The following is a 27,184-nucleotide window of genomic DNA, read 5'->3' as shown; positions in this document are numbered from 1 at the left end:
TTTTTTTTTTTTTTCTCATGAGAGTCGAACGCTGAAGGGGAAATTATAGTAAGATTCACCACGTCCAGCGTAATGACCAATGTGGGAAGGGGGAAAAAAAAAAAAAAAAAAAAAAAAAAAAAAAAAAACATTCACGACGAAAGATGTAACATTTAGAAATTATCAAAACACCCCTCAGGTCTACAACAATCATCTAGACTTTCTCAGTCTCGTTAATACTGTTGCGGCGAGAGTTGGCTCGAGAATTAACGCGAGAGTTGACGCGAGACTGGACTCGAGAGCCTGGACGGCTTCCCAGGGTCGGGCGAATGCGCAGATCTTGCTGAGATCGCGCATAGGAATGGGCACGAGAGCCAATTGGGACTCTGGAGCTGTGCTCACCATGGCTGGCCATATCGTGTTTGGCCATCTCGAGTTGCTGAGCGAATGGCGACTTACGGCGCAGTTCAGGGCCTTTGACGTAAATCCAGTAAACAGCAGCAACCAGCAAGCATGAGATTACGACTGGAAAAGCAAGTTAATAGATGCTAGATAATAAATAGAAAGAAAAGAAAGGTGGAACATACAGAGAATGGTGCAAGCAAGTGGCACATGGTACTTAGGAGTTTTGCCGATGTCTGTAAGAAGCCAAAGTTAGCGCGGGTTCTGTAATCCAAAATCACCAGAATTACTTACTGTTGAAGAATGGAGTTGCTGGAATGGTCAATACACCAGCCAAGAAGTCACGCGACCACCCATTGCCACCAGTAGCCGAAGCCGAGTATGGTCCGTAAGCGCAGATCATGTAATCAATCGTGGCCATGTAGATGGCATAATTGGCAATACCGATGATAGCGGCAAAGATCATGGATCCAATCCAGTGGCACTGCGGCAAAGAAGTCCAGGCGAAGCCAATCAATCCAATAGGCAAGCAAGGTGCGGTCCACAACAGCCACCACAGTCGCGATTCATACTGTGCCCGTTCGCTGTCCGGATTGGCCTCACGCTCGGCAACATTACGTTTAATGACGGGGAACCAGGAGAACCAAGCAATGAAGTATCCGATCAGGATGGGAATAAAGGCGAGACCTTGCTCCCAAGTGTTGAATCCCCACTGTCCGTAGACGACCGACAGGGATTGAATGAACATGAAAATGAGGGCGTCGCTGAAACCACTCAGGAGAGAAAGAGTCAACACAATGGGTTCGGTCAAGAACATCTTGAACGGGCGGACCCAGGTGGCGATGATCTCGCGAGGTGGGAAACGTTGGCGGAAGGACAGGCCCTCTGTTGGGCCATAGATGTTGGGGTTTTCGCCACTCTCACGCATCTTCTTAGCAATTCGGTCCATCAGCACTGTAGTTCTGGTCTCAGGTACCAGGATGAAGTGGCAGATTTGGACAAAGCCTCCGAAGATCAACTGGATCCACATGCACCATCGCCAGTCGAGGAAGGACTGAACGAAGCCACCAATGACTGGACCGAGAACTGAGCCACCCACCGAGGAGAAGACGACAGCAGCCACAGCGTACTGCTGAGTATCAGACTCCCATAAATCAGCAATCATGCCCAGTGTGACGGAGCCACCGGCGGAAGAGAGACCACCGAGAGCACGACCAACCATGACGGAAGCAAAGTTGGGAGCGAGGGCCACGGGTAACTGCCACACATTGACAAAGAAGAGCGACCACTGGAGGATGGGTTTGCGGCCGAGTTCCTCACTCCAGGGTGCCCAAAGCTCACATCCAAACGCATACAGAACCAAGAAGATCATGGCACCACACCGAGCCGCCTGCAATGAGATATCAAATTCTTTGGACATACCATCGAGACCATTTGAGAACAAGGAGGTGTTGAAGTTCATAGACGTCTGCACGAGGAAGATGACAATAATGATTCTCCACTTTTTCATCTCGGGGAATGAATATCCGAGTTGATCGTAGCACATGTCCTCCGTGAGCTCGATCCGCTCCGAGTTGGTATTTTCGAGCTGAGCATCTTCAGATTCTTTTTCCGCGGGGACTTGGATCTGGGTTGCACTGGATGATTCTGAAGTGAAAACCGGATCTCGGCCTGCCTTTTCTTGGGCCGACATGTTCTGGGGAGATGAAGGTGTTAGTAAGGTGTATGAGGGAATCCGAATGCGGAAGTATACATACTGAGAGTCAACCACAGCACCAGACAATGTAAAATAATCAAATATAAGAAAAGAATGAGAAAGTATCAAGAATTGCCAAGGTCAGTGACTTTGTAAAGATCAGGGGGGACAAAGGAGGATTAAATAGTGAAAAGCCTGGAGGGAAGGTGCAATGCAACAGAACCGGGAGTCAGTCCTAAGCCAGTCAAGATGCGGCACATTCCTTGGATCGAGTACGGAAACTAGTCTTCTTCCTTATTTTATTTAAATTATTTAAATTATTTCTGTGATTTTATTACGACCATTTTATTACGACCACTTTCCTGTTCTAGCGGCATACCGACTTATACCGACTTCCCCGTGGAGAATCCACTTTTCTTTGCCCCGGACAATCGTCCATCCCACATCCAACCCGCAATTCAACCCCAGATATACTAGGTACTAGGCTCGAAATGTCTAACATGGCATGTCAACAGTACTATTCAGGAATCACATCACATGTTGCCCGCTATCATAGCATAGTACGATACTCCGATACTAGTACTGCTGTTCGTAACTTCCCAACAGAGTACGGGGAAGACCGAGCTGCCCCCACAGTCAAAAAAAAAAAAAGAGACCCGCAATTGGATACTGGGTTCCACTGCAAACCAGTCTAGATCCTGAACCAGTTTGCGTTAGGATCGGATAAAGTAGGTGAAGTCCGTTTTGGTGCGATGAAAGAACCTTGGAATGTTCGCATTTGGAACGATGCCATCCTCGCATGCAACGTCAATTGGGATATCAGATCTACAAGAGAAAAGAGAAAGAAAAACAAAACAAACAAAACACTAATAAAAAGAGCAGCAAATAACGGAGTGATAGGTCAGGAAATAAAATGACGCAAAGGATCGAAATCCCTGAAGTCGTCAAGTTTCGTTGATTCAAGTTATTACGGAGATGACGTAAGGCAAGGAGAAATCAAGTCATGCCATGGGTGAGAAGAAAAGAATAGAAGAACAGAAGAATATTTAGATTCCTTCGTTACAGCTACGTATCAGAGGTGGGATAGAGGGGGAGTGGCGTTGGATCGTCAACCCTCACACCGTTTTATACGGTGATCGACATGGATCGGTCTTCGGTCCTCACCTGCACATGGTCAATCGGTCAGTATCGGGATGACACTCCGTACTCCATACTCTGCACTCCGGTGAGTCTTTTCCCCGTGGAGAAAAAAAAGGGTCTTTTCCGAGTTCCCGTACGTCGACTAGAGGCGCAGTGTTTTCTCCAGACTGGAAATGGCTTAGATATCCATTTCGGCCGACGGCGAACCATTATCGGCTTTGATCTTGGCCTAGTCCTGTGAATAATTGTCAACTGTAGAAGCTGAAACTAACTTTTTGCGCCACCCGACACCCGGACGCCTTCGATGTCAGAGTTGACCTCTGACCCGTGGACAGAACATATTCTAACAGTGTTTGGCTTTATACCCCTGGGCACTGGCCAGGTACAATGCGGCGTATAACGGAGGGCTGAGCAGGAACTGTACTGTATAGCATGGAGTGTACGTGGTCTGTGACCCACTACTGTACGGAGTAGAGAGAGAATAAACATTGGCAGGAGTACTCCGTACTGACGCCTAACACCCAAGGCACCAACCCGTTTGCATTCATGTCATGTGACGGTTCCCCGCGCTGAGTCATCTATATTCAGGTGGAGTAACTAGAGGCTCTGGCTGGTCCTCCCTGCTGAGTTGATGCGTATCTCAACCAAACAACCCTTCATCATGTCCCCAGATATCAACTCCCTGTCTCCATCTCCCTCATCATCTTCATCCTCCATCCCACACCGTAACAATTCATCTGCTTCCCCTGCTACAACCGCCGTGAACCCCACCTCCCCTCGCCCCTCACGCGGTTCCAGTTTGGGCCGACTATCCATATCTGAGCGACATCGGTTAAACGCCGGCATGAACCTAACCCTGAACGAGCAAGCTGGTGCAGCTTCGGGAAATAACGGCGCGCAAGCTCGGTCGGACCATCGTACCTCCATGGGACACACCTTCCACGCTTCTAGTCCCACAAGTCACGGCGGTAGCCCCGTCTTTGCAACGGCGGACCCGCACCACCAGCGCGCCCCATCTCTGGGGGAACTGCATCAAGAATTGGAACAAGAGCAGGAAGCTCAAGTGGTTAGTCCTCCATCAAACTATCCTCTAAGCTTATACTAATATACTAACGTTTGTCAGAACCGTCTACTGCAGATGATTCGTAGCCAACAGGCCCAGTTACAACAACTACAGAGTCAGCAGCAGTCAGCTTCAGGAACCGCTATTCTTGATGACACCATTACCTCTTCGGAACGATCGGCATTCTCCCCCACGCACCCCCCGTCCACAACCCCGGGTAATCGACTTTCCATTTCATCTCTCACACATCGGCCTCCCAGCCAAGCGCCATCTCCGCGCATACTACCGCATGATGCGCATCTAGGATCAGAAAGTACAGAGGCATTCCCAGCACTGAGGGATGGCTCATCACGACGAGGCAGTCGAGATGAAAGCGCATTCTATCAAGCTGAAGCAGCCATGTTGAATCGAGAAAATCAAATGCTCCGTCAGCGAATTAGAGAACTCGGTAAGTTCAGAACAGAGATCATGCCATCTCAATCTTATCCTTATCCTTATTTTTACAATACGAAGTACGGGACTTGGCTAACTTATTCCCGAAATCATGCAGAACGACAAATTGGCGATATGACAACTTCCTCCCCCGCAGTTGAAACGGTAGGGCAGGAGAGGGCCGAGGAGACGGACCCGCCTGCCGTTGGATCACCCGACAAGGACTAACCCTTTTCCTTAATACCGTTAGCCCCTTAATACCAACGACCACTTCGGGGAATGATTAACCTGGTCTTGAGACTAGTGTTCAGATGATCGGGGTCAACTTACTCCGGTACGAAGTTATCACATTGGACTTGGGCTCAGTTGAGCGATCTATCAGTTCTAGCAATTCTAGCCTAGCTGGTTGTTATCATTATCTCTAATATGAGTAATCCTTCATTCACTTAGCCATTGGATTTGATTTTTGATGCATAAAACTGATGGTAGTACTAATAGTAGTACTAGTGGTAAATCGTACTGATAGTAATACTGTACTGTTATTGAACCCTATTAAATCCATCTTAGACTCGTAGGCTTATGCAATACATGCCGACAAAAGACCGAATTATAACCTCCAGATGACCTGATCCTGATCTTCTAGTATTACTGTATTTGATCTTCTAGTACTACTGTAATCTCAGATTTAGCCGCCGGCTAAAAGATGAAAAGTCACATGGGGTAATTTGTAAATCCGAACGGAGTAGACCTATTCCATTTCTATTGAGATACCCGGATGAAAGAAACGTGTATGCTAGTGTAAAACTGTAAATGCCGAACCCCCTTTCAAATAAATGACATCCAAATTGAAGGAAAAAGATTACAGCTTCGCCTTCTCGGGTTGAGCTGCTAGATCGGGCATGAGCACGTCACGCAGTTCAGAGGCTGCCTCGTTGAGATAATAGCTCATACGGTGGGCGCCGAGGCGTTTGCACACGATATTGAAATTGAGACTGGAGGGTTATTAGCAAGTTTCTGAATATATGTATAGTATGTTTGTGAGATTTACCTGTTCTCGTTGATCATGTAGGCTATTCCGAAGCCGTCGTCGATCACCTGGCTCCATCCGTAGCCGTTGAAGTACTCTGAGCTTAGCTGGGAGGTGGAGAGGTACCATGAGCCGGAGTATGAGTAGGCTGGGTCTTCGTATAGTGAGGGTACTTTCTCGCCTGGTTGGAGGAGTTTCTTCAGGCCGAAGAGGTGGCGGTCTACACCGTGCGCGTCGCTGGCTTCGAGCGTGTACTTGGTGTGTTGGGTCAGAGCAGCGCGGAACAGCTTGACTAGCTCTTCGCGAGAAACATCTGGGTCATGGTGCGCTTTGCAGAAGGCCGTGCTTTCGTCTGAGACTGTGCGGGTGGTCTCGGTGCGACCTTCTTGGAACTTACGTGTCGAGGCAGACTCGTAGGTTGGTCGGTTCTTGCCGTACATCTTGAAGTAGGCTAGCTGGATGATCATTTGCACATAGGCGTCCGGACTGCATTTGAACTTCTTGATCAGACCCTTGCCATATCCTTGGAAGGCTTGGACTACTAGCTCGTGAGAGGCGATCTGCTTGCGGTGGTACTGGGCTGCTATATCGACTGCTTCGTTCGCTGTCTCGTCCAGGTAGAAGGTGATGGGCTTGGGATCTGCCAGCTGGGAGCGAACGGATTGGGCAGAAAGATCAATGCGCTTGTTAAAGATGAGGTTGTTAACATGGTCACTGAGGCGGTGGGTTGGTGTGCCGTCCATCATGCTGTGCTCGCCCATAAAGCCAGCAGTACCGTTATCGTTGATAATGAACTGCAAAGGCTTGTCAAACCACCGGTTGCTTCCGTCGCCATGCCAGTATTGATGGGCTCGCTCCTCCAGGGTCACGGGCTTCGCATCGTCCAGGCAGACTACGAAGCCGCTGGACTCGATGTCCCGTAGCGCTTGCTCGTTGGCTGGGTTGGAGGATACGAGCTGCTTACGAGCAGCAGTCCAGTGATCACGATCAGCAACAGTCAGCACACCGACCGGCGGGGCAGGCTGGGCAATATCGTAGATGCGCTGGAACTGCTGCTCCAGCTCGGAGACATTCAGAGGCTGGCCGTTGAGAACCAAAGGAACCTTGAAGAACTGGTTCTTGCGCACAGCCACGATGTGTGTGTTCTCGGAGGCATCGTACTTGAGCGGGAAGTCTGCGCCATCGGCGGGGATACGGCAGCAATTGAACATGTAATTGTATGAGCTCATGGCCATGGGCTGGCCACGCATGTACTCAGGCTCGAGAGAGCCATCGTCCACTTGCTTCTTAAACTCCAGAGCGGCAGTCGTGATGGCAGCCGCACGCTTAGCAGGGTTTCGACGCTCGCGATCGTCCTTGTAGGAATAGAAGTACGAGACGTAGGGAATGACGGGATCGCGATAAGTCAGGTAGGCGGCCTGATTCCACCATTCCGAGAGCCAGTTTTTGATCTTTGGGTCGGCAGCACGCTCAAGTAACCGCTTCTGGAGAGGCTCTCCCTCACCACCCGGGCGAATGAAGGCCTCGACGGCCTTTTTGGTGCGCTCGTACTCTGCCTGGTTCACGAGCGGGTGGACGGATTTCAGGTACCGACGGCCTGTCTCCTCGAGGGACGGAATTGGAAGATGGGGCAGAGATTCTTCAAACCGGAGCATCTTGCCCTTGGCCAGATCTTCTTTGTAACCTGATGGCCGGTTAGCCTTCGACGCGAAGAGAGGAGCTCTGTGCTAACTCACCCTCTGGAACTGATGACGCCTTTCTCCGGGGGGCCATGGTGGGAATCTATACCCGCACGAAGGTCAATCAATTGGTTTATCCCTAATTCACGTATTGTCCAGACTTACCGAGCGGGCGAGTAGTTGTGTCGGAGGTAGTAGGCGGGGCCGTGACAAGGTGAAGAGACGACTTCGCGCAGAAGCAGCGAACATCCCTCTCAATGTTAGTGGTTTATGGGATATTGAGAGAGGAGAAAGAAAAATGAAATAGTAAATAGTTTGGATCCTGAAGAAAGGACGAGAGATCTAAAAGGACGAGCCTCGGCTGGCGGAGAGACGTCAGTAGGTCTGGAGTGTCCGAGGGAAATACAGTGACCGTATTACTCGTGTAGAGTTGAAGATTAGCCACGACTGGGCTTTGAAGCGGTAAAGGGAAATTAAATATTCCAAAGCAGCATTTTTAGAAATATCTGAATTGAAACTCTTCTTTGGGAGAAAAAAAAAAAAGCTTCTACATTTGTCATATTCGAAGTGACTATATATAGAGTCAATGGTGTATTACACTGTAATTGCATGAAGCCTCGGCTGTATTTTTGAAGTCCGGGGAACTGACCTCCATACATACATTCTGACTGAGACGGTAGTAACTGAGATATTACTAGAAAGTAATGTGGCGGAATAAGACATATATGGTAATTATCGTCGATCTGGATACCAAAAAGACCCGTGGTCTATGGAAATCAAAACTAAAGACAGTATATGCCATATCACTCAATGCGGGGAGAGCTTCAATAGTGGAGATGCTATTCACATGAAATCTCGTAATTCAAAGACAAAGCTTATTATGAAATAATTGGCAGTGGGACATATTCTTAAAACAGATACATCCTTTCATCCGTTCCCGTTGACCCGAATGCCCAAATAGCAGGTGAAAATGACTGAAGATCATTCGTAGATCTACAACGCTATAGATCTCAATAGCCCAGTAAGAGAAGATTTTTGATAAGAAAAACGCCTTAGATAGCCCCTTCGTTAGACCTGCCCCGAGGAAAAAAAAAAAAAAAAAAAAAAGGTAACATGAAAATAGAAAGGTATCAACTCCAGATAGGGAGAGATTAAGACACTGCCTGAACAGGTGTTGGCCGTTCCGGGCCATCAACTGCCCGGGGAACTTGAACACCACTTTGGCGCAGTTTGTCCATCTTGGCCATGGCGGGTCCCGTACAGATACGCCCTGTCTGCATGAGCGTGCGAAGGCGCTTTCGTCGGGCCTCGCCGCTGCGCTCTTCGCCTCGACCGACTCCGTCATCCACCCAGTCTATGCGGTGCACCTTGAAGCTCATGCCATCGTGACGTCCATTCCATAGCCTGGACTTTATGCCGAACATCACAGTGGAGTCATACTGCTCCAGGCGTGGCAGAAGCAACAAGGTGATGTGGAGGTCTCGATCAGGAGGAGGAAGAGGCGGGAATCGAGGGCCGGCAGCGTTGGAAGTATCCGTATCTAGTTGGGGGGCATGCTCATAGGTATCCTTGATTTCTAGATCTAGCATAGACTCATCCACATCATCGCCCCAGGCGCCTCGTATGAATCCAGAGTGGATGGCGGCGGCGACAGGATCTGAGTCATCTGTATATACGCCAGTGCCCCAGAGGGCTCGTCGCGCACAGATCTCCTCGCGATGACTCGCGGCAATTCGATAACGCGGAACGCGCACGGTGAACGTGCAGTTTTCACGTTTTTCAAATTGCGGGAGAGGCTGCGGCGTAGTCGCGTAACCAAACTTGGAGCTTTCCGAGGAGGCCCTTTCAGAAGGAGTCTCGATACGAGGCGCATACAATGTTGATCCGAGATGGTGTCGTGGTAGGTGAGCCACACTTGATAGTAGTGGCTTCAAATTGACCATGGTACGAGGCTCCCGTATGGGAGAAGTAGCGGCAATGGTAGGGCGGAGAGGATGGTGGTGATGGTGATGGTGATGGTGGTGATGCCCACCTTGTGAGTCCGAAGGAGTAGATGTTCGACCAAAATAGGCAGTAGACATGGGCCGATGGAGACCCAAAGCGGCAGCTTCCTCGTCCACTTTTTGACGATGGTGATGACTAAAAACAATGCAATTAGCTTGAAACAAGAAAATCAGCGGAATTCTAGGTACATACTGGTGATGGTGATGATGAGGATGCGCATGCCGAGCTCGACGGGTTCTGGCAGAGAGCCCAGCAACATCATGCTCCGACGCGTCCTCATCGCGCGATTTCCTCGACCGTCGCCCAGTGTCAGATGCTGGCCGAGGGTTCTTATCATCCTCCCCATTCATAGACCGACCGGCAAGACTATCGTGTTTGAAAGGGCTGGCAATGAGCGGTGTCGACGGTCCGCTGCCAGCAGAGGCTCCCGTTACACCCCCGACGCCGCTACCTATCCCCGAGAATACCCTTCCAAGCTCGTTCTTAATGCCGGGTTCTCCAGATGCACCGATAAACGGAGCCTGTGCGCCCTGCACTGCCTGGGGGAGCGGAGATGCTCGTCCGCCGCGCTTGCCGTCGACACCCACTGCAAGGAGGCTACGGTGATGCAGAAGTTCTTCACTGCCCTTGCGCCGCCCTTCCTCGCCAGCAGTGGCCAGCCCAAGCAAGGCAGACCCAATTGACGCCGCGGTAGTGGGAGTTGAGCCCATATGAGGAGGTAGTTGTTTGCTGGGATACGGTGAATCATGAGGGGAAGCGGTAGTCTGGACGTGTCCGGTTTGCAAGGAGATAGGAGGCTGTCTACTACCGCCTGGTTGCGATCCCAAAGATTTAGTGTAGCTTTGTATGGCACCGAAGCCAAATGCCGGTCCCGACTCTGGCGCGGGAAAGCGCTTGATCTCTGGAGAGGGTGGATGTGAGCGACCCTGGTCCCATGTTGAGGTGCTTACATGGCGGTCGAGAGGATCCCGTTCGCCATATATAGAGCTGGTGTATCGAAGTGCTCCAGAAAGTGCGCCTTTTCCCTCGGCCCCATGCATTGCACGATCGCGATCCCGGAGGGCATTGTCTTCCGAGCTACGTTCCCCAAACAAGTTACCAAATTGAGTACGGGGATCTCGTCCCAGGGAATCTGGTCCTCCATATACTGTAGAAACCCTCTGCCCAGGCTCGTATCGCTCTGGTAGGCCGGCACCAGAACGCGACAGCGGACTATACCTCGGCGGTCGCGTTGACGTCTCCACATTAAGCGGCTGGCTGTTGGGTCTGGCGATAGGGCCACTGAAGCTCATTCGACGTGGTCCGTTAGAAGGTGGCTCCGCAGTTGGGATCTGCGGGGACGGATGAGTAGAGTGTGATTGTGACGGCGACGCGCGTGATAGGCCGCCAAATTTTGATTGCTCGTTCAAAAGACTGGATCCACCACCGGAGCCAGATCGGTAGGGTCGATTTAATGGGGGCCTCGAGTAGGTGGTCTCTGGGGTATGTGATCGACGATAGAGAGACTGATCTAGAGGCGATGGTCGCGCTCGCGCGGTGGGGGGCGACATGGCGGTGGCCGATGTTGGCGCGCTACCGAACATGGGTGATCCCGACGGTCGTGAAAACATCGAGGACCCGGTATCCCTAGCCGGACGTTCTGGCTCCGAGCCTAGCATGGCGGATATCGACATACTACTGCCCGGTCGATGAGCCTGGCTTCCTGGCACATCGCGTGAAGGTAGGGATGATGCGGACGCGTTTGAGGCATAGCTATGAGGAGGTGACGGGGGAGGCATCTGGCGGATCCCGAAAGCAGGGGCAGATTGTTCTTGCTGTCCTATATCAATAATAGCAGGCATTAGTGCGGGTGGTTAGAATTGATGAGCGCGATAAAGCAGGTAACGGCAAAAGAAAATAAAAGTACACAAAAATGGGGCGCTTAGGCTCATGCACGAGTTATGCACATGCATGGCGTCCCGCTAACTTACGGTGATCCTGGCCTCCACTGCTGCCCTGGGAATTCCGGCGCATTTGCGAGTGGTTCATCCTAGATCTTTCGCAAAGGATGAAATCAAAAGCAGGAAAGGAACCCGTGCCGGAAGCTCGACCGCTAGTCCGTAAAAGGTCTAGCGTAACCAGGCCCGATTAGGACTAGCTTACCCGGACTCCCCCAGTTCTCAATGTATTTGGTCCGAGTGGAGAGCGACACGAGAATAAAAACACGGCACAGACCCGAAACGCGAAGAGAAGGAAAAGTTTAGGTAACAATACAAGGTTTTTTCTTACCTTGAAAATGAGGGGAATCGTTGTGGGCATGGGTATACTGTCGTGTCTCTAAACTGGCATGACGGCGATGTTGGGCGGGATGACTTCTGGACGGAGAGGTATGTGCACTACTACTCTGGCCTCGTAATGGTCCAGGTGCAGGTGCAGGTCCAGATCCAGGCCCGGGTCCAGCAGGCGCGCGCGATACACCGTAGACGTTCGATGAGTATTCGTAACGGTTTATCGGGTGGGTTGTGCGCGTGTGAGTATCTTGAGCAGATGTGGATGAGCGAGGATGTTCTTGGGGTTCTTGAGAGCTTGAGCTTCCTAAAGGTGAGGGACGAGGTGGGTAATTGTTTTGCTGGAAGCGTCGGTAGAAATCCATGATGTCGATGACAGGGCAGGAACAAGAAAGATGGAAGAAGCTTAAATGAGAAGAAAAAAAAGCGGCGGAAATGAAAGATCAAGGATCGGTCGATCCCATACCCTATCGGAGATATATGAGTTGGAAGAAGAGTAGATGTTTGTTTCCGTGGAAAAACGGTGAGACTTAACTAGCGCGTAAATGCAACCTCCACGTCTTAGGTGGAGATCTTCGATAACACTAGTACTAGTATTACCGTCTATTTTCTATCTTCTGTTTTTTCCTCATATTTCTGCTATTTTTCTTCTTATTCCTTCTCTATTTCTTCTCTTTTTCTCTCCATTATCTCGTCGTAATATCGTTTATTCCTATTACTCTTGCTACGGGTACCCACTTAGATGCTCCAACCTACCGAGATTTATAGTACATACACGATACCTAATGGGCAGACCTGCATTTAAGTATTTCACATAGCACCCTGGTACTTATTCCAGTCTTGATCACTTATAATGACTCATAACTTTTGAAGATAATAGTTATGTCCTAGTCACTTCAGCAAGGTACTGTACACGGAGTGTACTCACGGGCCACCTATCGATCGGTTCTCTATTGACGTGGCACACTACGCTTAAGAAAATACTAGAAGAAAAAAACACTAATTGCTATCTTGTCATGTCCTGATATTGACCACTAGGCCTAACGGCTTCACAGGGTATCACTTGCAAAATTCAAAACAGAAAATCAAAAAATGAATCAGAGAGCGCATATCGAGATCAGGGGCCCATTCTTCGACAATTCCGACAAGAAAATATCAGAGTACGAAGACTGGGAACAGTCAGAGTTGGGTGAGAGATCACTGCTCACAACTATAGTGAACGTTTCAGGCACAATTCTCGATCCATCCTAGTGGCTCAGTAATTCATTTTGGCGCAATGTGTGCAGCTGGAAAACAAGGTCCAAGTACAATTGCTTTAGAGGTGACTGGAGGTCCATTGCAATGATAAATGACGATGTACTGGACTCTTCTGTCTTATGTTGGTGAAGCTTCAGTCATGATCATCTGGACGTGTTCGGGCGGATCTTCGGCATGCAAGTCGGTGAAGAGCAGATCGAGCTGCAGCTGGAGGTCATTTTCTTCCTGGGGATCTGATGTGAAGTGCAGTTGATGCTCATGCAGCCAGAGATCGGTGCGGAACCCCTCACAGCCAGCTGCAATAGACTGCATGAGAGTGTTAGGGCGAGGATCCGAGAATGGAAAGGTGCATTGCGCTTACTCGTCGAGGTTGTGGGGGTGCATCGACACCGTTTTTTGATGTAGCAAGCATTTGATGAGAGATGGGACGTATCTAATGGAATGTAATACGGCGCTGTAAGAAAATGCCAGCCTCTCTAATATTTTCCATTTCTTCTCTCGCAAAGTAACTTTGGAGGCTTACAGGCATAGCAAAACAACACATCCCATGCGTAGTAATACTGTCTTCCATTGCTTTTTAGTAGAGTACCATTCCGAGAGAAAAGGCATCAATCCAGGAATACACTCGGTGGGATGCGATCGGAGAGGATGATCATCTATTAACCAGGGGTCATACGTGTTGCAAAGCTAGCGACTCGATGTCCTCATCTTTCCTCACGGCCTTTTCCGCCATGCTAATTACATGGAGGAACTTCTTCTCTGGGTGAAAGCTATTCCATCTATAAGAAATGTTATCAGTCCAAGCTTGAGCGGGTCCATCGCGCAATAGAGTACATGATGGTGAAAGCATCAAGCAATCAACGACTATAAAATTGAATTCAGGATCATAAGCTTTAATAGTTTATTTTTTTAGTACCTTAACCGGATGATTTATCGAGAAGTCAAACAAAACACCTTTTTAATTTCTTATACTAAACAAGGAATGCCAGCCACGAGTATCGATCGGAATACGAGTAGATCCCCGGAGTAGATATTCAATTCCTAGTGAAAGGGCTTGTTTGAACTGCCAAGGAGTTTAAGTTCACTAGAAATCAAACTATTTGCTGCAGTTGGATAAAAGAAAAATAAACTGGTTGATCTAAATGCAAGGGTCCACTAGTTTGATATTGGTTGCATCTTATGTTGCCCTCAGGCCTTGGCTTCCTGCCTCAGGCCAATACGGGATGAGGTTGTTTTGAACAACCGTGGCAGTCCAGTCTCTTCAAAGCTCGTTCCACCGACAATCATCTTAGCTAGGCCCTCTGCTGCGAAGAATATTTGGGGCATTCCATGTCCTGTAAATCCCGCAATTATGTATTGCCCTTCTTGTTCAGGAACTTCGCCAACGTGAGGCAGGCCATCAGACGAATTCCCCATTACTATGTGGATTAGTTTCATTCTTAATCTTTCAGCTCTGAAGGGTCAAACTCACTGCCCGTCCATACTCTATCCGTATAAGCATTACTGTTCTCCCATCCAACAAAGTAGCGTTGCATATATCCATCAAAATACCGAATTGCCGCCTCCAAAACCTTACTATCATCACTGACGTCGTACCAACTCTTCTTGTCTGAAAAGAAGGACGACCTGGCTCCTCCGACAATAATACTGCCGTCCGCTCGTGGGATCAGATAGTCATATTCACTGGAATTGAATCGCAGAATGTATGTTTTGGTCAGGCGATGAGCGTTAGATCCTGGGGGAACGACAATCCGACTGCAAGTGCCTCGGACTGGGACAATGATGTCTTGATACTGTGGAGCGATCCCAGAGGTGTAAGCATTTGTTGCCAGTACCACCACCTTGGCTGAAATGGAGCCGCGTGTCGTTTCCACCTCCCATGGGTGGCTGACACTTGGGGTGGCTGACTTGGACACCTTCAGAGCTGGTGTATTGGTCTGCATATTCACGCCGAGTGAAACGACCTTCTCAAGAATATGAAGAACGAATTTATACGCCCAGATATGACCTGCATCGGAAACGAAACAGCCTACGGTACCTTTGACGCCTGAGAACTACAGGCTATACGTGAGTATTTCACTTTGAGAAAGATAATAAAGAAAAGCGTGACTAACCGACTGCGCCTCTTCGGTTTCAATAATTTGGACCTTTTCCGTGGGTTTGCATCCGCCAGCGATGAGATGGCTTATACCAGTCTTGAGCTTATCAAAATGCTCTTCGCTGAACTGCGCATCCACTGTTTTCGTTACTTCGTAGTCGCAGTCAATTGCTTCCTTTTCAATGACCTCTTTGATTTCATGAACATGCCTGGCCTCAAATGCGGCCACCTCGGCTGCCGCAGCTACTCCGTAATCATTCTCCAAGGTAGATATGAAGTTGTAAAGGTCAGGCTTCATGTGCCCTCCTGGAATGGCAAATTCTGTTAATGGAAACGGCCAGAATGTGAATCTAATACTCTGATTATCCTACCATTACGAGCTGTTGCACCAGAGCAAGCCTGTCGCGCTTCTAAGATCGTGATTGACGGTGGTTTAGAGCCCGGTTCTGTTTGGCTGAGAATGTGATATGCAACTGAAGATCCTGCGTATCCTGCGCCAATAATGACAATGTCACTCTCCTGAGGAAGGGTCTCGCTTGATCGATGGTTATCCAAAAGATGAGGATCAGTTCTCCAAAATGGCAGCGTTCCGTTAGGGACTGGGTAGTTGGTCGGTGTCATCTTAGCTTTATGGGATATCAAATGATTAGAACACAGAGAAGCTCCAAATTAAATAAGAGTTTTATGAGTAGTGGAAAGTGTAGGAATTGACCAGGTTCCCCGCTTTTTCCTACTCCTCTTCTGCATTGTTTCACCGATACCGGATCAAGAGATATCCCAAGCTAATAAACATGACTCGCCGTCCCATATCTAAGAAAATCTTACCGAAGTCAAAAGAACTTATCCTTTCCCTTCGCATTGATGATGACCAGATACGCTTTCTGTCGCTTTCTGTCGCTTTCTGTGCGATGACCAAGGATTACTTTTTTTGTAGGTTGAGTTGGTTGATTGTCAGAAGTACAGAGACCAAAATTTTGTGATCTGCTTAATGATGGTTTTATCTAGTATGTAGATCATTTCAACGCTCAATGCCATTCATGGATGATACCTAGGTATAGCGTTGAATAATTTTTATATCATCTCCCCAGCGATACTATCATCCAGTCCGTTCTATACACCATTTTATGGCTCATCATGGTCAAAATCAATAGCATCTCCGATCCGATATAGTGAATCACGGACCGATTACACGATTATGAGGTCCTGTGCCTGGCTAAAAATTCTGTCTGAATAAACAGATCCGTGTATTTTGTGTTGTGTAGTCGACCTCTCCAGAAAACGGCCCAGCTACTCGATTCAACAATATCAACATCAAGCGGAACAACAGCCAAACAGTAGAACAAGTCAGGCCTTTGGTTCTTATAGCCTATAAGTCAGCAGCCGGTTTTACTGGCTTTGGAATAAAGACATTCAAGAATGACACTTAATACACCAGAGAGCTCCTTTTATTGATCAAGTACCCTTTCCTCCACCAAACTCATAGCCCTTCTCAATTCTCCTCTCACTACCTTCTGCCCATCAGTGTTCCTTGCTCTTATAGCGTCGCATGTAGGGCTTCCAATCGGATTAGTTTACATGGATTATGGTTTTGGTTTAGTGCCGTCCCTTCCAGGCCTTGCGTCAATTTTGAAGAAGGAAGTAGTAGATGCACGACGTTCTAACCATGCTTTCTTTCCAGTGCTTACCTACCTCTCATTATCTACTTGTGTAAGCTGTTCTCTGTATTTGGAAAACATGACAATATACTAACAAAGATATAGATCACATCTACAGTTAAGAACCAAAGCCTTCCCTGTTCAATTACGCCTTTCCCGAACTATACTTCAGTTGGCTATTCATCTCTTCCCAAGCTCTCCTCACACAATCGGACAAAATGAGTATCAAGAGGCTGAAACAGGATATTCGAGAGCTGGTTACAAGCATCCTCGACTTCCAGAAAAATAAAATCACTTTGGAGTAGTTTGCCACGCGTGCTGGAAGTCACAAAGCCGGCACAGGAATGGCAGGCAGGGAATTTGAAAGTGTGGCAATCGGATCCCTCTCTGTAAAAGAGGTCGAACAATGTCTGTTAATCAAGCCAGCAAAGAAAGACCTGGAGCTGGAACAAACCCCCATACGACTCCATCCTATGGGGTTTGATCTCAGTGAGTATCATCATGACTAAATCTCAATCAACTGCAATATCTAACTCCAAAAGATCACGTTCTGAGCAGCACTCGAAAAGCTTTTCCTTTAAGCCTGGAGTCAGACACAAGAACTATGTTGAACCTCCTGCTGGCCAATGCCCATGAGATTGCTACAGCACTCCCAGATCCCGGTCGTCAACTGGTGTTCGGAACAGAGGGTGTTTGGTCATTTAGGCCGGTCAAGTTGAAGCGAGTAGGGGAAAGAAAGAAAGTAGTCATGCTCAACGGCCGTTCTGACTACCACCTCTGGTACGGATCCCAAGCTGACGCAGCCGTCAACGTGGTTGTGGTTGAGGCCAAAGCCCCCGGCCTCGCCCAGTTTAGTATTGCCCAGGCACTGGGATACATGGGTAAGTACTCACAAGATCTTCACTATGACTCTTGGAAATCTAACTTCAAACTGTTTGAAGGTATTGTGCATAGAAAACGAAAGGATGAGGGCAAGAAAGACACTAAGGTCTATGGTATGTGCAGTGATGGGGAGTACTGGTTCTTTCTCAAGATTAATGACAAAGTCGAGGTACGTTCTATATTCATTTTTCAAGAAGACCTGATCGCTGAAATATCGATAGTGGAGCCAAAAGTTAGTGATCGTCCGAAATGAGGATTACGCAGAAGTGATCAGAATTCTGGTGTACTTCTTGAGCCAGGCGGCACATATGTCACCAGGTCATTCACTACAGTCCAGCCATGCAAAACAAAGCTCTGGAGATAGTGTCTTGTCCCAAGCGTCTCGATTCCCCCTTGAATCGATTGACAATATTCTAGAAGATCAATAGATCCGAAGAGCGGCCCTTCTCTCTGGCGCCATTCCTAAATAGAGCCGCTTAGCTTCAGAAAATTGCAATCTTGCTATTCAAATTCATATCTTCAGAGCCTTTTCTATAGCGGTATCAAAGATTAGAGATTTTGACACTAATATGAATCCGTGATCAGCGATTGTGTAAGAGTTGAACAATTCTGAGACGGGGAACTATGTCTTTTTCATGTCCTTTTCCCATAATACAGATGGCGTCTGCTTCTCTCATATGAACCAAAAGTCCTACTTTCAATATAGTTCGTGCGTTGATCGCTAGGATGTTGCAGCCGCCTACGCGATGCGGAAATATATCTTTCATGCCTCGGATTTCTTCCAGTGTGATAACATAAGGCTGGTAACTCCTGGAGGAGGCTAGTATATGTTGATATAAGAGGAGATAATATAAGGCATTTAGTTAAGAAAGTCCCATTTTGAGGACTAAAATGTTACAAGATTCACTCTCAAGAAGGATACGCGTACTGGATTGCTATCCATATTGGTCGGTATCGGGATACACAGGTCGTGAGTATCTACAATAGCTTGCTGTTGGACTTTAGCTTACGCCGCAAGTGGTCTACTTTTACGTGTAATACGTGCGGTAGTTGTAAGTTGTAAGAAGTGGTTGATTGTCATGAAACTGCTGCTATGGATATGGTACCTGGAAGTCACATGATAAGCATGTGGTATCAAATGAGATTTTTGACCATCCAACCAGATTAGTTGGCGAAACTGGATTGTCTATCTAGGAATGAACTCCCGCTTAAATACACACATTATGGATCCTGCTTACGTACAGTATAAACCCCGTATCGGACCTCTGACATGTGGCTTCCCACCCGATAAGCGGCGAGTGATCCCATGATAAGCATGAGATGATAGTACCAACAGTCGGACTATAGACTTTTTTTTATTAAGGGTCCATGTTCAGTGTTTTTCGCCATTTGCTGATCAGCCCTCTCTTTTATGTAGTTTCCTACAGAGAGGGTGGTTCGAAGTGGAAGAGTTGCCAGCGGAGTTGGACATGGAAGTTTGTTGAATGTCTAGGGGTGGTTTGTAGGTTATGACTACTCTGGTAGCATGAATGTACTTTTGCCTACCTAGCTCCCAAGTAAAATTTGGTACCCTAGATTTTCCAGTATTCCTGAATCAAGCTGTTTCGTCATAGAAAAGATCCCTAATATAGAACTAGTTCCATATCAACCCATCTAGGTGCGCTTCAAAGGATGGATGTCTCCAGGACTCATCAGATTACATTTTGGTACAATAACTCATACCAGAGAATATATAATTCAAGTGTTGAGGTCACCAAATCATTAATTGAACTATCGAGATAAACACTATGTGTAGGCATGTAATTTCCATTTCATCAAGCCTACCCCACCACTTTCAAGGTTGATTTTACACCGTAGTTCCAACAACTTCCATATTCACATGATCGTATAAAAAGTCTTTAGGAATCTCCTTGTTTAAAGTCCGCACAAGCTACTTGCGACTGGAGTATAGGTTGCCGTGATCCGGCCAAGGGCCCTGAGGGAAGAAGTCAACAATTTGAAACTCCAAATAATGCAATGTTTACTTACTCTGCCTGGTTGTTGGTTAATTTATTCAAGGCTTCAAGACCGATATTGAACCCAGCCGAGGCTGAATCAATTGCGAGAATGTAAATGGTGTTGTCGATTTTGTCGGTCTGGTACGCCAACTCATAGCAGGCTCCGCAGTTCTCACTATTCCAACCGGCAATTGTCGGGGCTCCACCGATCAGAGGGAACTTTGGCAAGGAGCCAAAGGTTGAATATCCTGCAGTCAAAAGTCCATTGGATCCATCTGAGCAAGCAACTGTGCTGAGAGAGGTGCCTGAGACATCATATTTCTGATCGTAGGAGACCGAGACTGAAGTTGCCGCGGTAGAGTCGGCGATTGGTGCAGCAGCAGTGAGCTGGGGGACTGCCAGCAGGGTGAAAGAGATGGTAGTGAAAGACTTCATATTTGCGAGTTTAGTGTTGTTTGAATGTTTTGATGTTCAATCAGACAAAATCAGTTAATGAATCAAAAGCCATCAAGGCGTTGCTGATGCTGTTTATATACATACCCTGGGCAGTCAATTCACGGAACATTGCCCGGGCCCTTGCACTTCGGGAAGGCAAATCTCCGTTACTATTTCTGGTGATATGCCATCATCCATTGTCGCCTGACCGACACAGGTCTTAGACAAAACATTGGCATCCTGAGTAAGAATCCGAATAAAGGCCAAGATGGGCACTGATGGATGTAAGATGAGGCCTTATTGGGCAGACTGTCAAGTGGGTACGCATAGCCGTTTGCCGAGTGAGACATACGGGACAACAGTCAACAGCTTTTGAGCACTTAGATTATAATTAGAAGGTTGAAGCAGGGCACGGCTGTGGCTGAGAGGGTAAAATATCCATAATCCCCACAATATACGGAATACGAAGTTAGAAGTGACAGTTAGGTTACATTTCATGCATTTGATGATGAGAGCAGACGCATTGGGTAGAACAGCTGACCAGTCCAATAAGGTATGAGATGGCAAAAACTTGAAATGAATAGGTAAGAAATAAAAAATTCAAGGAATATCGATCAATCTGGAATGTAATTAATGAATTACTCTGTGGAGAAAAAAAAAAAGGGGGTAATGCAAAAAAAGGCCGTCCCCGGGAAGGCTCGAACTTCCAACCTCCCGATTAACAGTCGGACGCGCTAGCCGATTGCGCCACGGAGACTTGCTATATGAAGGTTTTTCTTAAATTTAATTGTATTCAAGTAGAATTTATTCATATCCTCAAGGCCAAAGAATTTAGAATTTAATACCGGGGATGTTGACAAGGTTGGGCATAAGCATGTCAAATAACAGGCAACTGCCAATAATCAACGCAACCTTCTCGCTTTAGTTATATACATATGCTTATTCACGCTCATTACAACCTTGGAAACCTCAGAACCTTGGAAACCTCAGAACCTTGGAAACCTCAGAACCTTGGAAGTTATACGAAATCCGTATCTTGGAACATATGAAGTCTTTCACCTCGCAAATTTTCCAAGATTATCACCAGATCTCACTACTAGTAACAATGGACTACTGAATTATTCTCAATGTTCTAACTATATCTTAAAGCTTTCGAATTTGGAAGATACTAGCACAGCTCTCATCTATGTATGTGTATTGGGTCTGGAACTTTAGTCACAACATTGGAACATTCCGGCCTGATCATGTCAAAGCCTTCACTTGCCAGTTTTATAAAAGTCCGATCACCTACACGCGATACCTTGAATCCACGGACGGCTCCAGGCAATATCAGGCACCGACATCTATACGTCATAATAGCACGTTGACTAAGTATAGATAGGTAATTACTTATAGTGAATATTTCATTGACATCTGTTCCTCACTCGACGACTTTTTTCACACCCTTATAGTTCCCAAATAAGCCATGGATCTCGAGAGTCAACTAGTTATCTAGCTGAATCCTATGCTTACATAAATATTTACCCGACTCTTGTAGCTTTATGCCCGATAGTTTTGTCTATGGAAAGATCGATGAAAGAAAAGAGGTACAAATGCGGTATATTACAATGGAATTTCCGTATCTGTGACACGCTTTCCAACACTGAGCCAACAGTCTAAGGTGTCACTAGGATAATTCCACCGTAAAGCGTGCAAAGAACCTGAGAAGTAGAATAATGAAGACTAGCAGCCGACGATAATCACATATCGATCAAATGATGCATTGCTTAGAGATGGAAACAGTGGAACTCATGAACGAATTTCCGTCTTTATGCGGGGCTTCACATCAAAAAGCTGAGAGGAGTTAAGCCTCTTTATATAACAACCCGATTTTTGGAGCTTTGTATCGTAGGGTGTCCTGAGTTTGGAGGCTTGTGGTTGCACTCTTTGCCTTTGCACAGGATGTTCGTGGTAAAGTTCTATCAGTAAATTATGTCGTCGAGATCTCTTTAGGGATCTTGTCTCAGACTTATAATTTCGCAGATATAGACTTCATGGATGAGAAGATAAGATCAAGTAATATCTAAAGCTGTAGACAATATGAGTTAATAAAGGGTTGTCTAACCATGTTGTAGTCCTAGTCCCGCGCACTAATAAAAAGAAAACATAATAAAGACAGGGTATCTATATGGGCCACAGAGATGAAGGGAAAACCGGGGCCGAAGAAAAAAAAAGCGAAGAACCCCAAGAATAGCAGCCCTGAAATGAGTAAGAAAACAGGGGGGGAAGTGAAGAGGGTAGAATGAGAACGAGAACCACGTCACACTGAATGTAAAAATAAGCCCCGGGAAGGGAGCCATAAGAGTGTTATGGATTGGTGCTCCGAGGTCAGCGACGCTAATGAGCTAACACGGCGTCCAACCGCCAATTCTAAGACTGACTAGGCGGTCAAGTGGAGTCGATAAAAGTTTCCAGCGATGATTTTGGTCGGGTAGACGCATCAGGTCATCTTCAACTAGCTTTACAACAAACTGGACCTTCAACCGCAGACCAGCCTGAACAATTCCGCGATATTTTAGCTCTTTCTTGAGCTGGGCCACTGTTAGAGATGTGTAATCAACCATGGCTGGTACGGACAGAAGCTGTGATATCTGCATAGGGAACTCTTTGGGATAAGAGGAATACAATCATAATATCAGAAATCATCGAAGCTAATCAGCAACCATGGATAAAAAATGGGAGTGGAAGAAGTAAAGAGAAATTTGGAACCTTCAAGATTGATATATACCTATCCAGTCTTGGAACAACTGGACACAGAATTACTAGGCTTCCGAGAATTATTCTACTGAAAGATGAATTGTGAATGGATACCTGATCAATCTTGGTACTCTTTTTGTTTAGTCTTGCGTATTAAATATGTAGTCTATAAAACTTCATTCAAGTTTAAGGTTTCTTAACCTTAAGAGATGTCCATATCGAGCTGTTGCAGCTTCTCCGCCGTCCATTCGCCTTTCTCAACCTTGTCATATTACACATCGAGACATTCTATGAGTACGAAAGTAATGGAGTCGAAAAGGCTGCCCTTGACGAAATATAGGCTAGGTACAAACCGCGTATCATCGAAGATGTAGCCCTCAGTGAAGCACCAATAGAAGTTGTCTGGTCTCAATTTAAGGTCTAGGTTGATGAACAGAATGTGTGTGGCTCGTTTCTTAGCTACCAGGTGTGTATTATAATTGACAAAGAGTCTTTTCAGACACTAGCGGACACTTCATCTCCACAAGACCGCCCACAGAGCTATTAAAATTTGGGTTACTACGTGAAGGCCGTTAAAGTGTGGCCGGAGGACGCATAGGTTAACAGATGAATGAAATGAGATTTACATATTATACTGAATAAATTGGCCAATTGACACACCCAGTCAAAATATTGTCTTTGTATCAACCCTCTATTTTCAAACATGGCAAAAAACTAGAAATCGCGACAAACTGATATAGCCACCATTATTATTAGCCTTGATAAAAGCCTGGCACCGATCGCGCATTTAGTTAGCTTGCTCCTCCAGAAACCTCCAGTGCTATTTGGCATGGCCTTCCACACATCATTGATCGCTTGCCGAAACTGATCGTAGTTCAAATTCTCCCCTAGCAAAGTCGATATTCTTCTAATATACCCGACGTTGAGGCCTTTTACGAATATATTTTCAGGATCGGCTCAAACCTACCTATCTGGAAAAGTACTTAAAGGCCACTCTTTATCAAAGCTTGTCTTCTGATTATTGGCTTTATTTACTGTTGGAAAAAAGCCAGATCTTTTACCACTTCACCACTGCCCCTCTACATCTATTTTCTTTCGTTGTGCTCCAGATTTCATTGAGAACCGGACTTGAATCCTTATCACTAAGTTCCTACTAGTCTAAATATCTCCTTTATCTTTCTAGTAAACCTTCAGAATTGAACATCACCAGAGCCGAGTCGAATATTTTGAGTTTCAAACTCACTCAGAAGGCCTTTTCGGATATCTGTCTTGCAGTATCACCCGCAGAGAACATTTAGGTATAGCCGCAACGAACTCCAATCGTGGGGGCAAAATCGCCTCAATATTGGTGTTCATTGCCAGCTTATCGACAGGCTCCAAACGATATAGCTTCAGAATCTGGGAAACTGACAAAAATAATTCCAGGTATGCAAAACTGTTCATGCGAAGCTTTAGTATGTATGTGGATGAAGTATCAGGCCTTAAGCGCATGTATCGGTCACTTACTGAATACCAATGCAAACATTTGGGCCTCTGGAGAATGGAATATAATATTCCTTGTTGAGAGGAGCGACTGCATGCTGATCTTTTGCCAGCCATCGACTTGGCCTATATAGATCAGGCTCAGGGAAAGCATCTTCATCTCTAAGATACCAGATCGGAGAGCTAGAGACCATTGTCTGTCGGATGTCAGCTTTTGTCAAAAAAAAAAAAAAAAACTAATATTCCAGCATATCTGGATATTAGGTCATTGATGCACATACTCCGCCTGGAACATATATTCCTTCAAGTTCGCATCCCCCTTTCGGTACAATCCTCGGAAGCATAGCGGCTGCTGCCCCTGTCCATCTTATGCCCTCCTTCACACACGCGACCAATTTGGGGAGAGACTCAAGTTCTGTCATGTCTGTAGGCCAATTCGAAGATTCCAGTTCGGAAACAAGATCCTCCTGGAACGCTCGGTCAAGAGAAAGAGCCCATAATATATGAGCCAGGGTAGCTGATGTCGTATCTGTTCCAGGTCCAAGCATCTCCTTGGCTTCTGAAAGAGCTGACTGCGCAGGAAATCGAGACCCAGCCATAACACCGAGGAAAGATAATTCAGTGTTTCTTTTGGGATCCATTGCCGCGGTCAGTTGCTCATCTGCCCACTATGATAAGTTAGTAACGTTGAACCACAGAAAACATGTACTTTTGCAAAATCTGTATCTTACCCTATCAAATGCTATCGAAGAAAGCTCTTTGCCAGTTACCACTCCGGAGAAAAAGCTTCGGATAGACGCCAACCATTGGCACATCAATGGAAAATTTGTATACTATTAAGTATCATGAGCTGGTTCCCAAGACCCCTCCAACTAGGCTCCCTAGTAGATTCGAGACTGTACATACCAGTGACATCTGTGTAGACTTGTGGTCGTTTTCTTCGACTATTTGCAATTTTTGGCCGCTTTTTAGAGATTCAATTGCTCCGATTGATTTTCCAAATCCAAATTTTGCTAAGATTGTAAGTCAGAAATTGCCAGATGATAAGATTGAACACGAATTTGACCTACAAACTATATCTGCTTCCAGAGCGCGGCAATTAGGGACGAGATCCACCGGCTTATCACTGAATTGCCCTATGAGGGTGTTGAAGTTCGAAATCTGGTGAAGCATCATGTCGGTCAAGAGAGGCACACGGCTCCTATTAAATAGTACTCCCATATGCCGTCGCCGAAGTGCGTGCTCTTTCGGATCTCTGTGGCCAAGTTCAAATAAAGTCAATCATCCTGTTCAGAAATCACTAAAATTTCCAAAGTGACTCACGTAATCGAAAACAGGGCCGGATGCCCATCCTGGACAAATTGCGCATATACACGTGGGTCTTTCACAAACCCACTATTCGGAGAATAAACTTGCTTGTAGATATCGAGAGAGTAAAAAGAGACCTCATTGGGTCCAATCCTCACCAAAGGTCCTGAAAAATTAGAAAAGGGTGTTCAGATATCGACAGATTTGGATTACTTACCAAGCTTTCTGTGTAACCGAGGGAGCTCTAGGGTTAGTTGCCCACGGTACTCTTTAGGAAACTCCCACAGCAAACGCGAAATAGGAGCAAGAATGCTGGCATTAGGGATGTGTGATAATGACGAGAAGAAGTAAGTATAGATTCTCTTTTAATGCTGTTAGCTCAATCCTATTGGAACTTCCAATGATTTTTCTTGTAATCATGATTGAAGTATCCGTTGATGGAACAGCCCTCGAAACTCACCCAAAATGCAATACCGAAGATTAGACTAAGCAAGCTCCAATACGCCAATGCCATGATTGTTTCTTTTATGGCTCAACTTAGATAAATTTTTATTTCATCCAGGTATTTGCTCGTGGTACACTGTACATATTTATAATTTATTGTACTAGAATGTGACTAGGAGATTGTTAAATCATGTAAGCAGCAAGTGGTATAATCCTCCACATAGGTGACGCAATTTCAACTTACGATACAATGATTCTCAAGAACCCTCAAAGCATCACAAACTTTCAAAGTATCGTGTGTGTTTTTTTAGCGGGTAAAATTGCTTTATTACTAGGCTGCATTTTGGCGAGTCCAAGTCTCTGAGGGTGATTTTATCACGCTGTCAAGGTCTGATCCAGCTTTGCATCGTCCCAGTTTTCCCATTCTAGCTCAACTCCTCATAGCGTAGCAACATGGAATACAAGAGTAAATGATTTCGAGATAAAAATGATTGTGTCGTAGTATAATCGGGCAATTGGAGCCTGAAGAAGGGCCTTCTATCTATTGTCTTGCCTTGAATGTTTAGAGCTTGCAATATTTCGACCCCAATGTGCACTCTACTTTGAATAAATCTCTGTAGGATCTAGAAAGTGGTCACAAGATTGAAGGGAGATGTAATAGAGCGAGACAAAGGCTCTATAAGTCAATTTGTTTTTTAATTTAGTTCTGTCAGGTGGGTTGCATCACTCAAGGTGAGTCTCACCCCGTTCTCTTCTCAACTCTCGAAGCCCATTCTCAACATTTCTCACGATCACTCATACTCACTCCGAGGAGCTTCGTGTTACTGATTTTAGAGGAACATGGGTACTGAGGGCGTATAGACTATTGCCCGCGAAGAGTTATAGGATTAAGTACGGCTGAGCGGTAGGGAAACCCTGTTATCCCCACTTCATGGTCGTATGTGAATGGTTTGCTCCTCGTCAGAGAGTATTGAGGGAGAAAACAAGACGCAGGTGGGAAATGGGTGAGCACCGCTTTCGTGTTGTGCGACCACAAAGGGCCCCCACGTCGGCAGGCCGAATCCGAATCGTGGTAGTTTAGGAAGTGAATTTTTTCAGCGCTAAACCCTAGATAGGTACGAGTCCACTTTTGGAGTGAGCCGACTTATTTACGCCAATTTCCTCTCAAATTTCCTAGGTAATTACAGCCTCCTTCTACTTC

General features: G+C 46.4%; 11 protein-coding genes across 11 annotated transcripts; 3 read left to right on the top strand and 8 right to left on the bottom strand.

Moving 5' to 3' along the window:
• Positions 1 to 193: 193 nt before the first annotated feature.
• N7495_000061 (uncharacterized protein) lies at positions 194 to 2,074 on the bottom strand (the record flags this gene model as incomplete). Its single annotated transcript, XM_057202731.1, has 3 exons — positions 194 to 504; positions 567 to 617; positions 676 to 2,074. 3 exons carry the CDS (start codon positions 2,072 to 2,074, stop codon positions 194 to 196), a joined length of 1,761 nt encoding a protein of 586 aa, XP_057066804.1.
• Positions 2,075 to 3,218: 1,144 nt separating this feature from the next.
• On the top strand, positions 3,219 to 3,458 carry N7495_000060 (uncharacterized protein; the record flags this gene model as incomplete). The annotated part of the gene is made up of 1 exon (XM_057202730.1): positions 3,219 to 3,458. The coding sequence occupies one exon, from the start codon at positions 3,219 to 3,221 to the stop codon at positions 3,456 to 3,458; it is 240 nt and encodes a 79-aa protein (XP_057066803.1).
• Positions 3,459 to 3,878: 420 nt separating this feature from the next.
• On the top strand, positions 3,879 to 4,940 carry N7495_000059 (uncharacterized protein; the record flags this gene model as incomplete). The annotated part of the gene is made up of 3 exons (XM_057202729.1): positions 3,879 to 4,283; positions 4,341 to 4,728; positions 4,831 to 4,940. 3 exons carry the CDS (start codon positions 3,879 to 3,881, stop codon positions 4,938 to 4,940), a joined length of 903 nt encoding a protein of 300 aa, XP_057066802.1.
• A 631-nt stretch (positions 4,941 to 5,571) lies between these two features.
• N7495_000058 (carnitine O-acetyltransferase CAT2) lies at positions 5,572 to 7,667 on the bottom strand (the record flags this gene model as incomplete). Its single annotated transcript, XM_057202728.1, has 4 exons — positions 5,572 to 5,704; positions 5,761 to 7,423; positions 7,476 to 7,521; positions 7,584 to 7,667. The coding sequence occupies 4 exons, from the start codon at positions 7,665 to 7,667 to the stop codon at positions 5,572 to 5,574; spliced, it is 1,926 nt and encodes a 641-aa protein (XP_057066801.1).
• A 902-nt stretch (positions 7,668 to 8,569) lies between these two features.
• Positions 8,570 to 12,054, bottom strand: N7495_000057 (uncharacterized protein; the record flags this gene model as incomplete). Its single annotated transcript, XM_057202727.1, has 3 exons — positions 8,570 to 9,557; positions 9,615 to 11,241; positions 11,691 to 12,054. 3 exons carry the CDS (start codon positions 12,052 to 12,054, stop codon positions 8,570 to 8,572), a joined length of 2,979 nt encoding a protein of 992 aa, XP_057066800.1.
• A 1,009-nt stretch (positions 12,055 to 13,063) lies between these two features.
• Positions 13,064 to 13,358, bottom strand: N7495_000056 (uncharacterized protein; the record flags this gene model as incomplete). Its single annotated transcript, XM_057202726.1, has 2 exons — positions 13,064 to 13,252; positions 13,308 to 13,358. 2 exons carry the CDS (start codon positions 13,356 to 13,358, stop codon positions 13,064 to 13,066), a joined length of 240 nt encoding a protein of 79 aa, XP_057066799.1.
• Positions 13,359 to 14,134: 776 nt separating this feature from the next.
• N7495_000055 (NAD(P)/FAD-dependent oxidoreductase) lies at positions 14,135 to 15,665 on the bottom strand (the record flags this gene model as incomplete). The annotated part of the gene is made up of 4 exons (XM_057202725.1): positions 14,135 to 14,364; positions 14,418 to 15,000; positions 15,061 to 15,350; positions 15,416 to 15,665. The coding sequence occupies 4 exons, from the start codon at positions 15,663 to 15,665 to the stop codon at positions 14,135 to 14,137; spliced, it is 1,353 nt and encodes a 450-aa protein (XP_057066798.1).
• A 1,507-nt stretch (positions 15,666 to 17,172) lies between these two features.
• Positions 17,173 to 18,009, top strand: N7495_000054 (uncharacterized protein; the record flags this gene model as incomplete). Its single annotated transcript, XM_057202724.1, has 3 exons — positions 17,173 to 17,188; positions 17,242 to 17,750; positions 17,803 to 18,009. The coding sequence occupies 3 exons, from the start codon at positions 17,173 to 17,175 to the stop codon at positions 18,007 to 18,009; spliced, it is 732 nt and encodes a 243-aa protein (XP_057066797.1).
• Positions 18,010 to 19,605: 1,596 nt separating this feature from the next.
• On the bottom strand, positions 19,606 to 20,013 carry aspf13 (allergenic cerato-platanin Asp F13; the record flags this gene model as incomplete). The annotated part of the gene is made up of 1 exon (XM_057202723.1): positions 19,606 to 20,013. The coding sequence occupies one exon, from the start codon at positions 20,011 to 20,013 to the stop codon at positions 19,606 to 19,608; it is 408 nt and encodes a 135-aa protein (XP_057066796.1).
• Positions 20,014 to 22,397: 2,384 nt separating this feature from the next.
• On the bottom strand, positions 22,398 to 22,616 carry N7495_000052 (uncharacterized protein; the record flags this gene model as incomplete). The annotated part of the gene is made up of 1 exon (XM_057202722.1): positions 22,398 to 22,616. One exon carries the CDS (start codon positions 22,614 to 22,616, stop codon positions 22,398 to 22,400), a length of 219 nt encoding a protein of 72 aa, XP_057066795.1.
• Positions 22,617 to 23,988: 1,372 nt separating this feature from the next.
• Positions 23,989 to 25,407, bottom strand: N7495_000051 (uncharacterized protein; the record flags this gene model as incomplete). The annotated part of the gene is made up of 5 exons (XM_057202721.1): positions 23,989 to 24,184; positions 24,256 to 24,428; positions 24,513 to 24,899; positions 25,138 to 25,244; positions 25,302 to 25,407. The coding sequence occupies 5 exons, from the start codon at positions 25,405 to 25,407 to the stop codon at positions 23,989 to 23,991; spliced, it is 969 nt and encodes a 322-aa protein (XP_057066794.1).
• Between the last annotated feature and the right edge of the window lie 1,777 nt (positions 25,408 to 27,184).

The sequence above is a fragment of the Penicillium taxi genome (genome assembly GCF_028828555.1).
Source record: "Penicillium taxi strain IBT 34144 chromosome Unknown utg000001l_segment0_segment0, whole genome shotgun sequence".
NCBI classification, from domain to species: domain Eukaryota; kingdom Fungi; phylum Ascomycota; class Eurotiomycetes; order Eurotiales; family Aspergillaceae; genus Penicillium; species Penicillium taxi.
The sequence above is the reverse complement of the archived record's forward strand: the minus strand, read 5'-3'. Positions and strand labels throughout refer to the sequence as shown.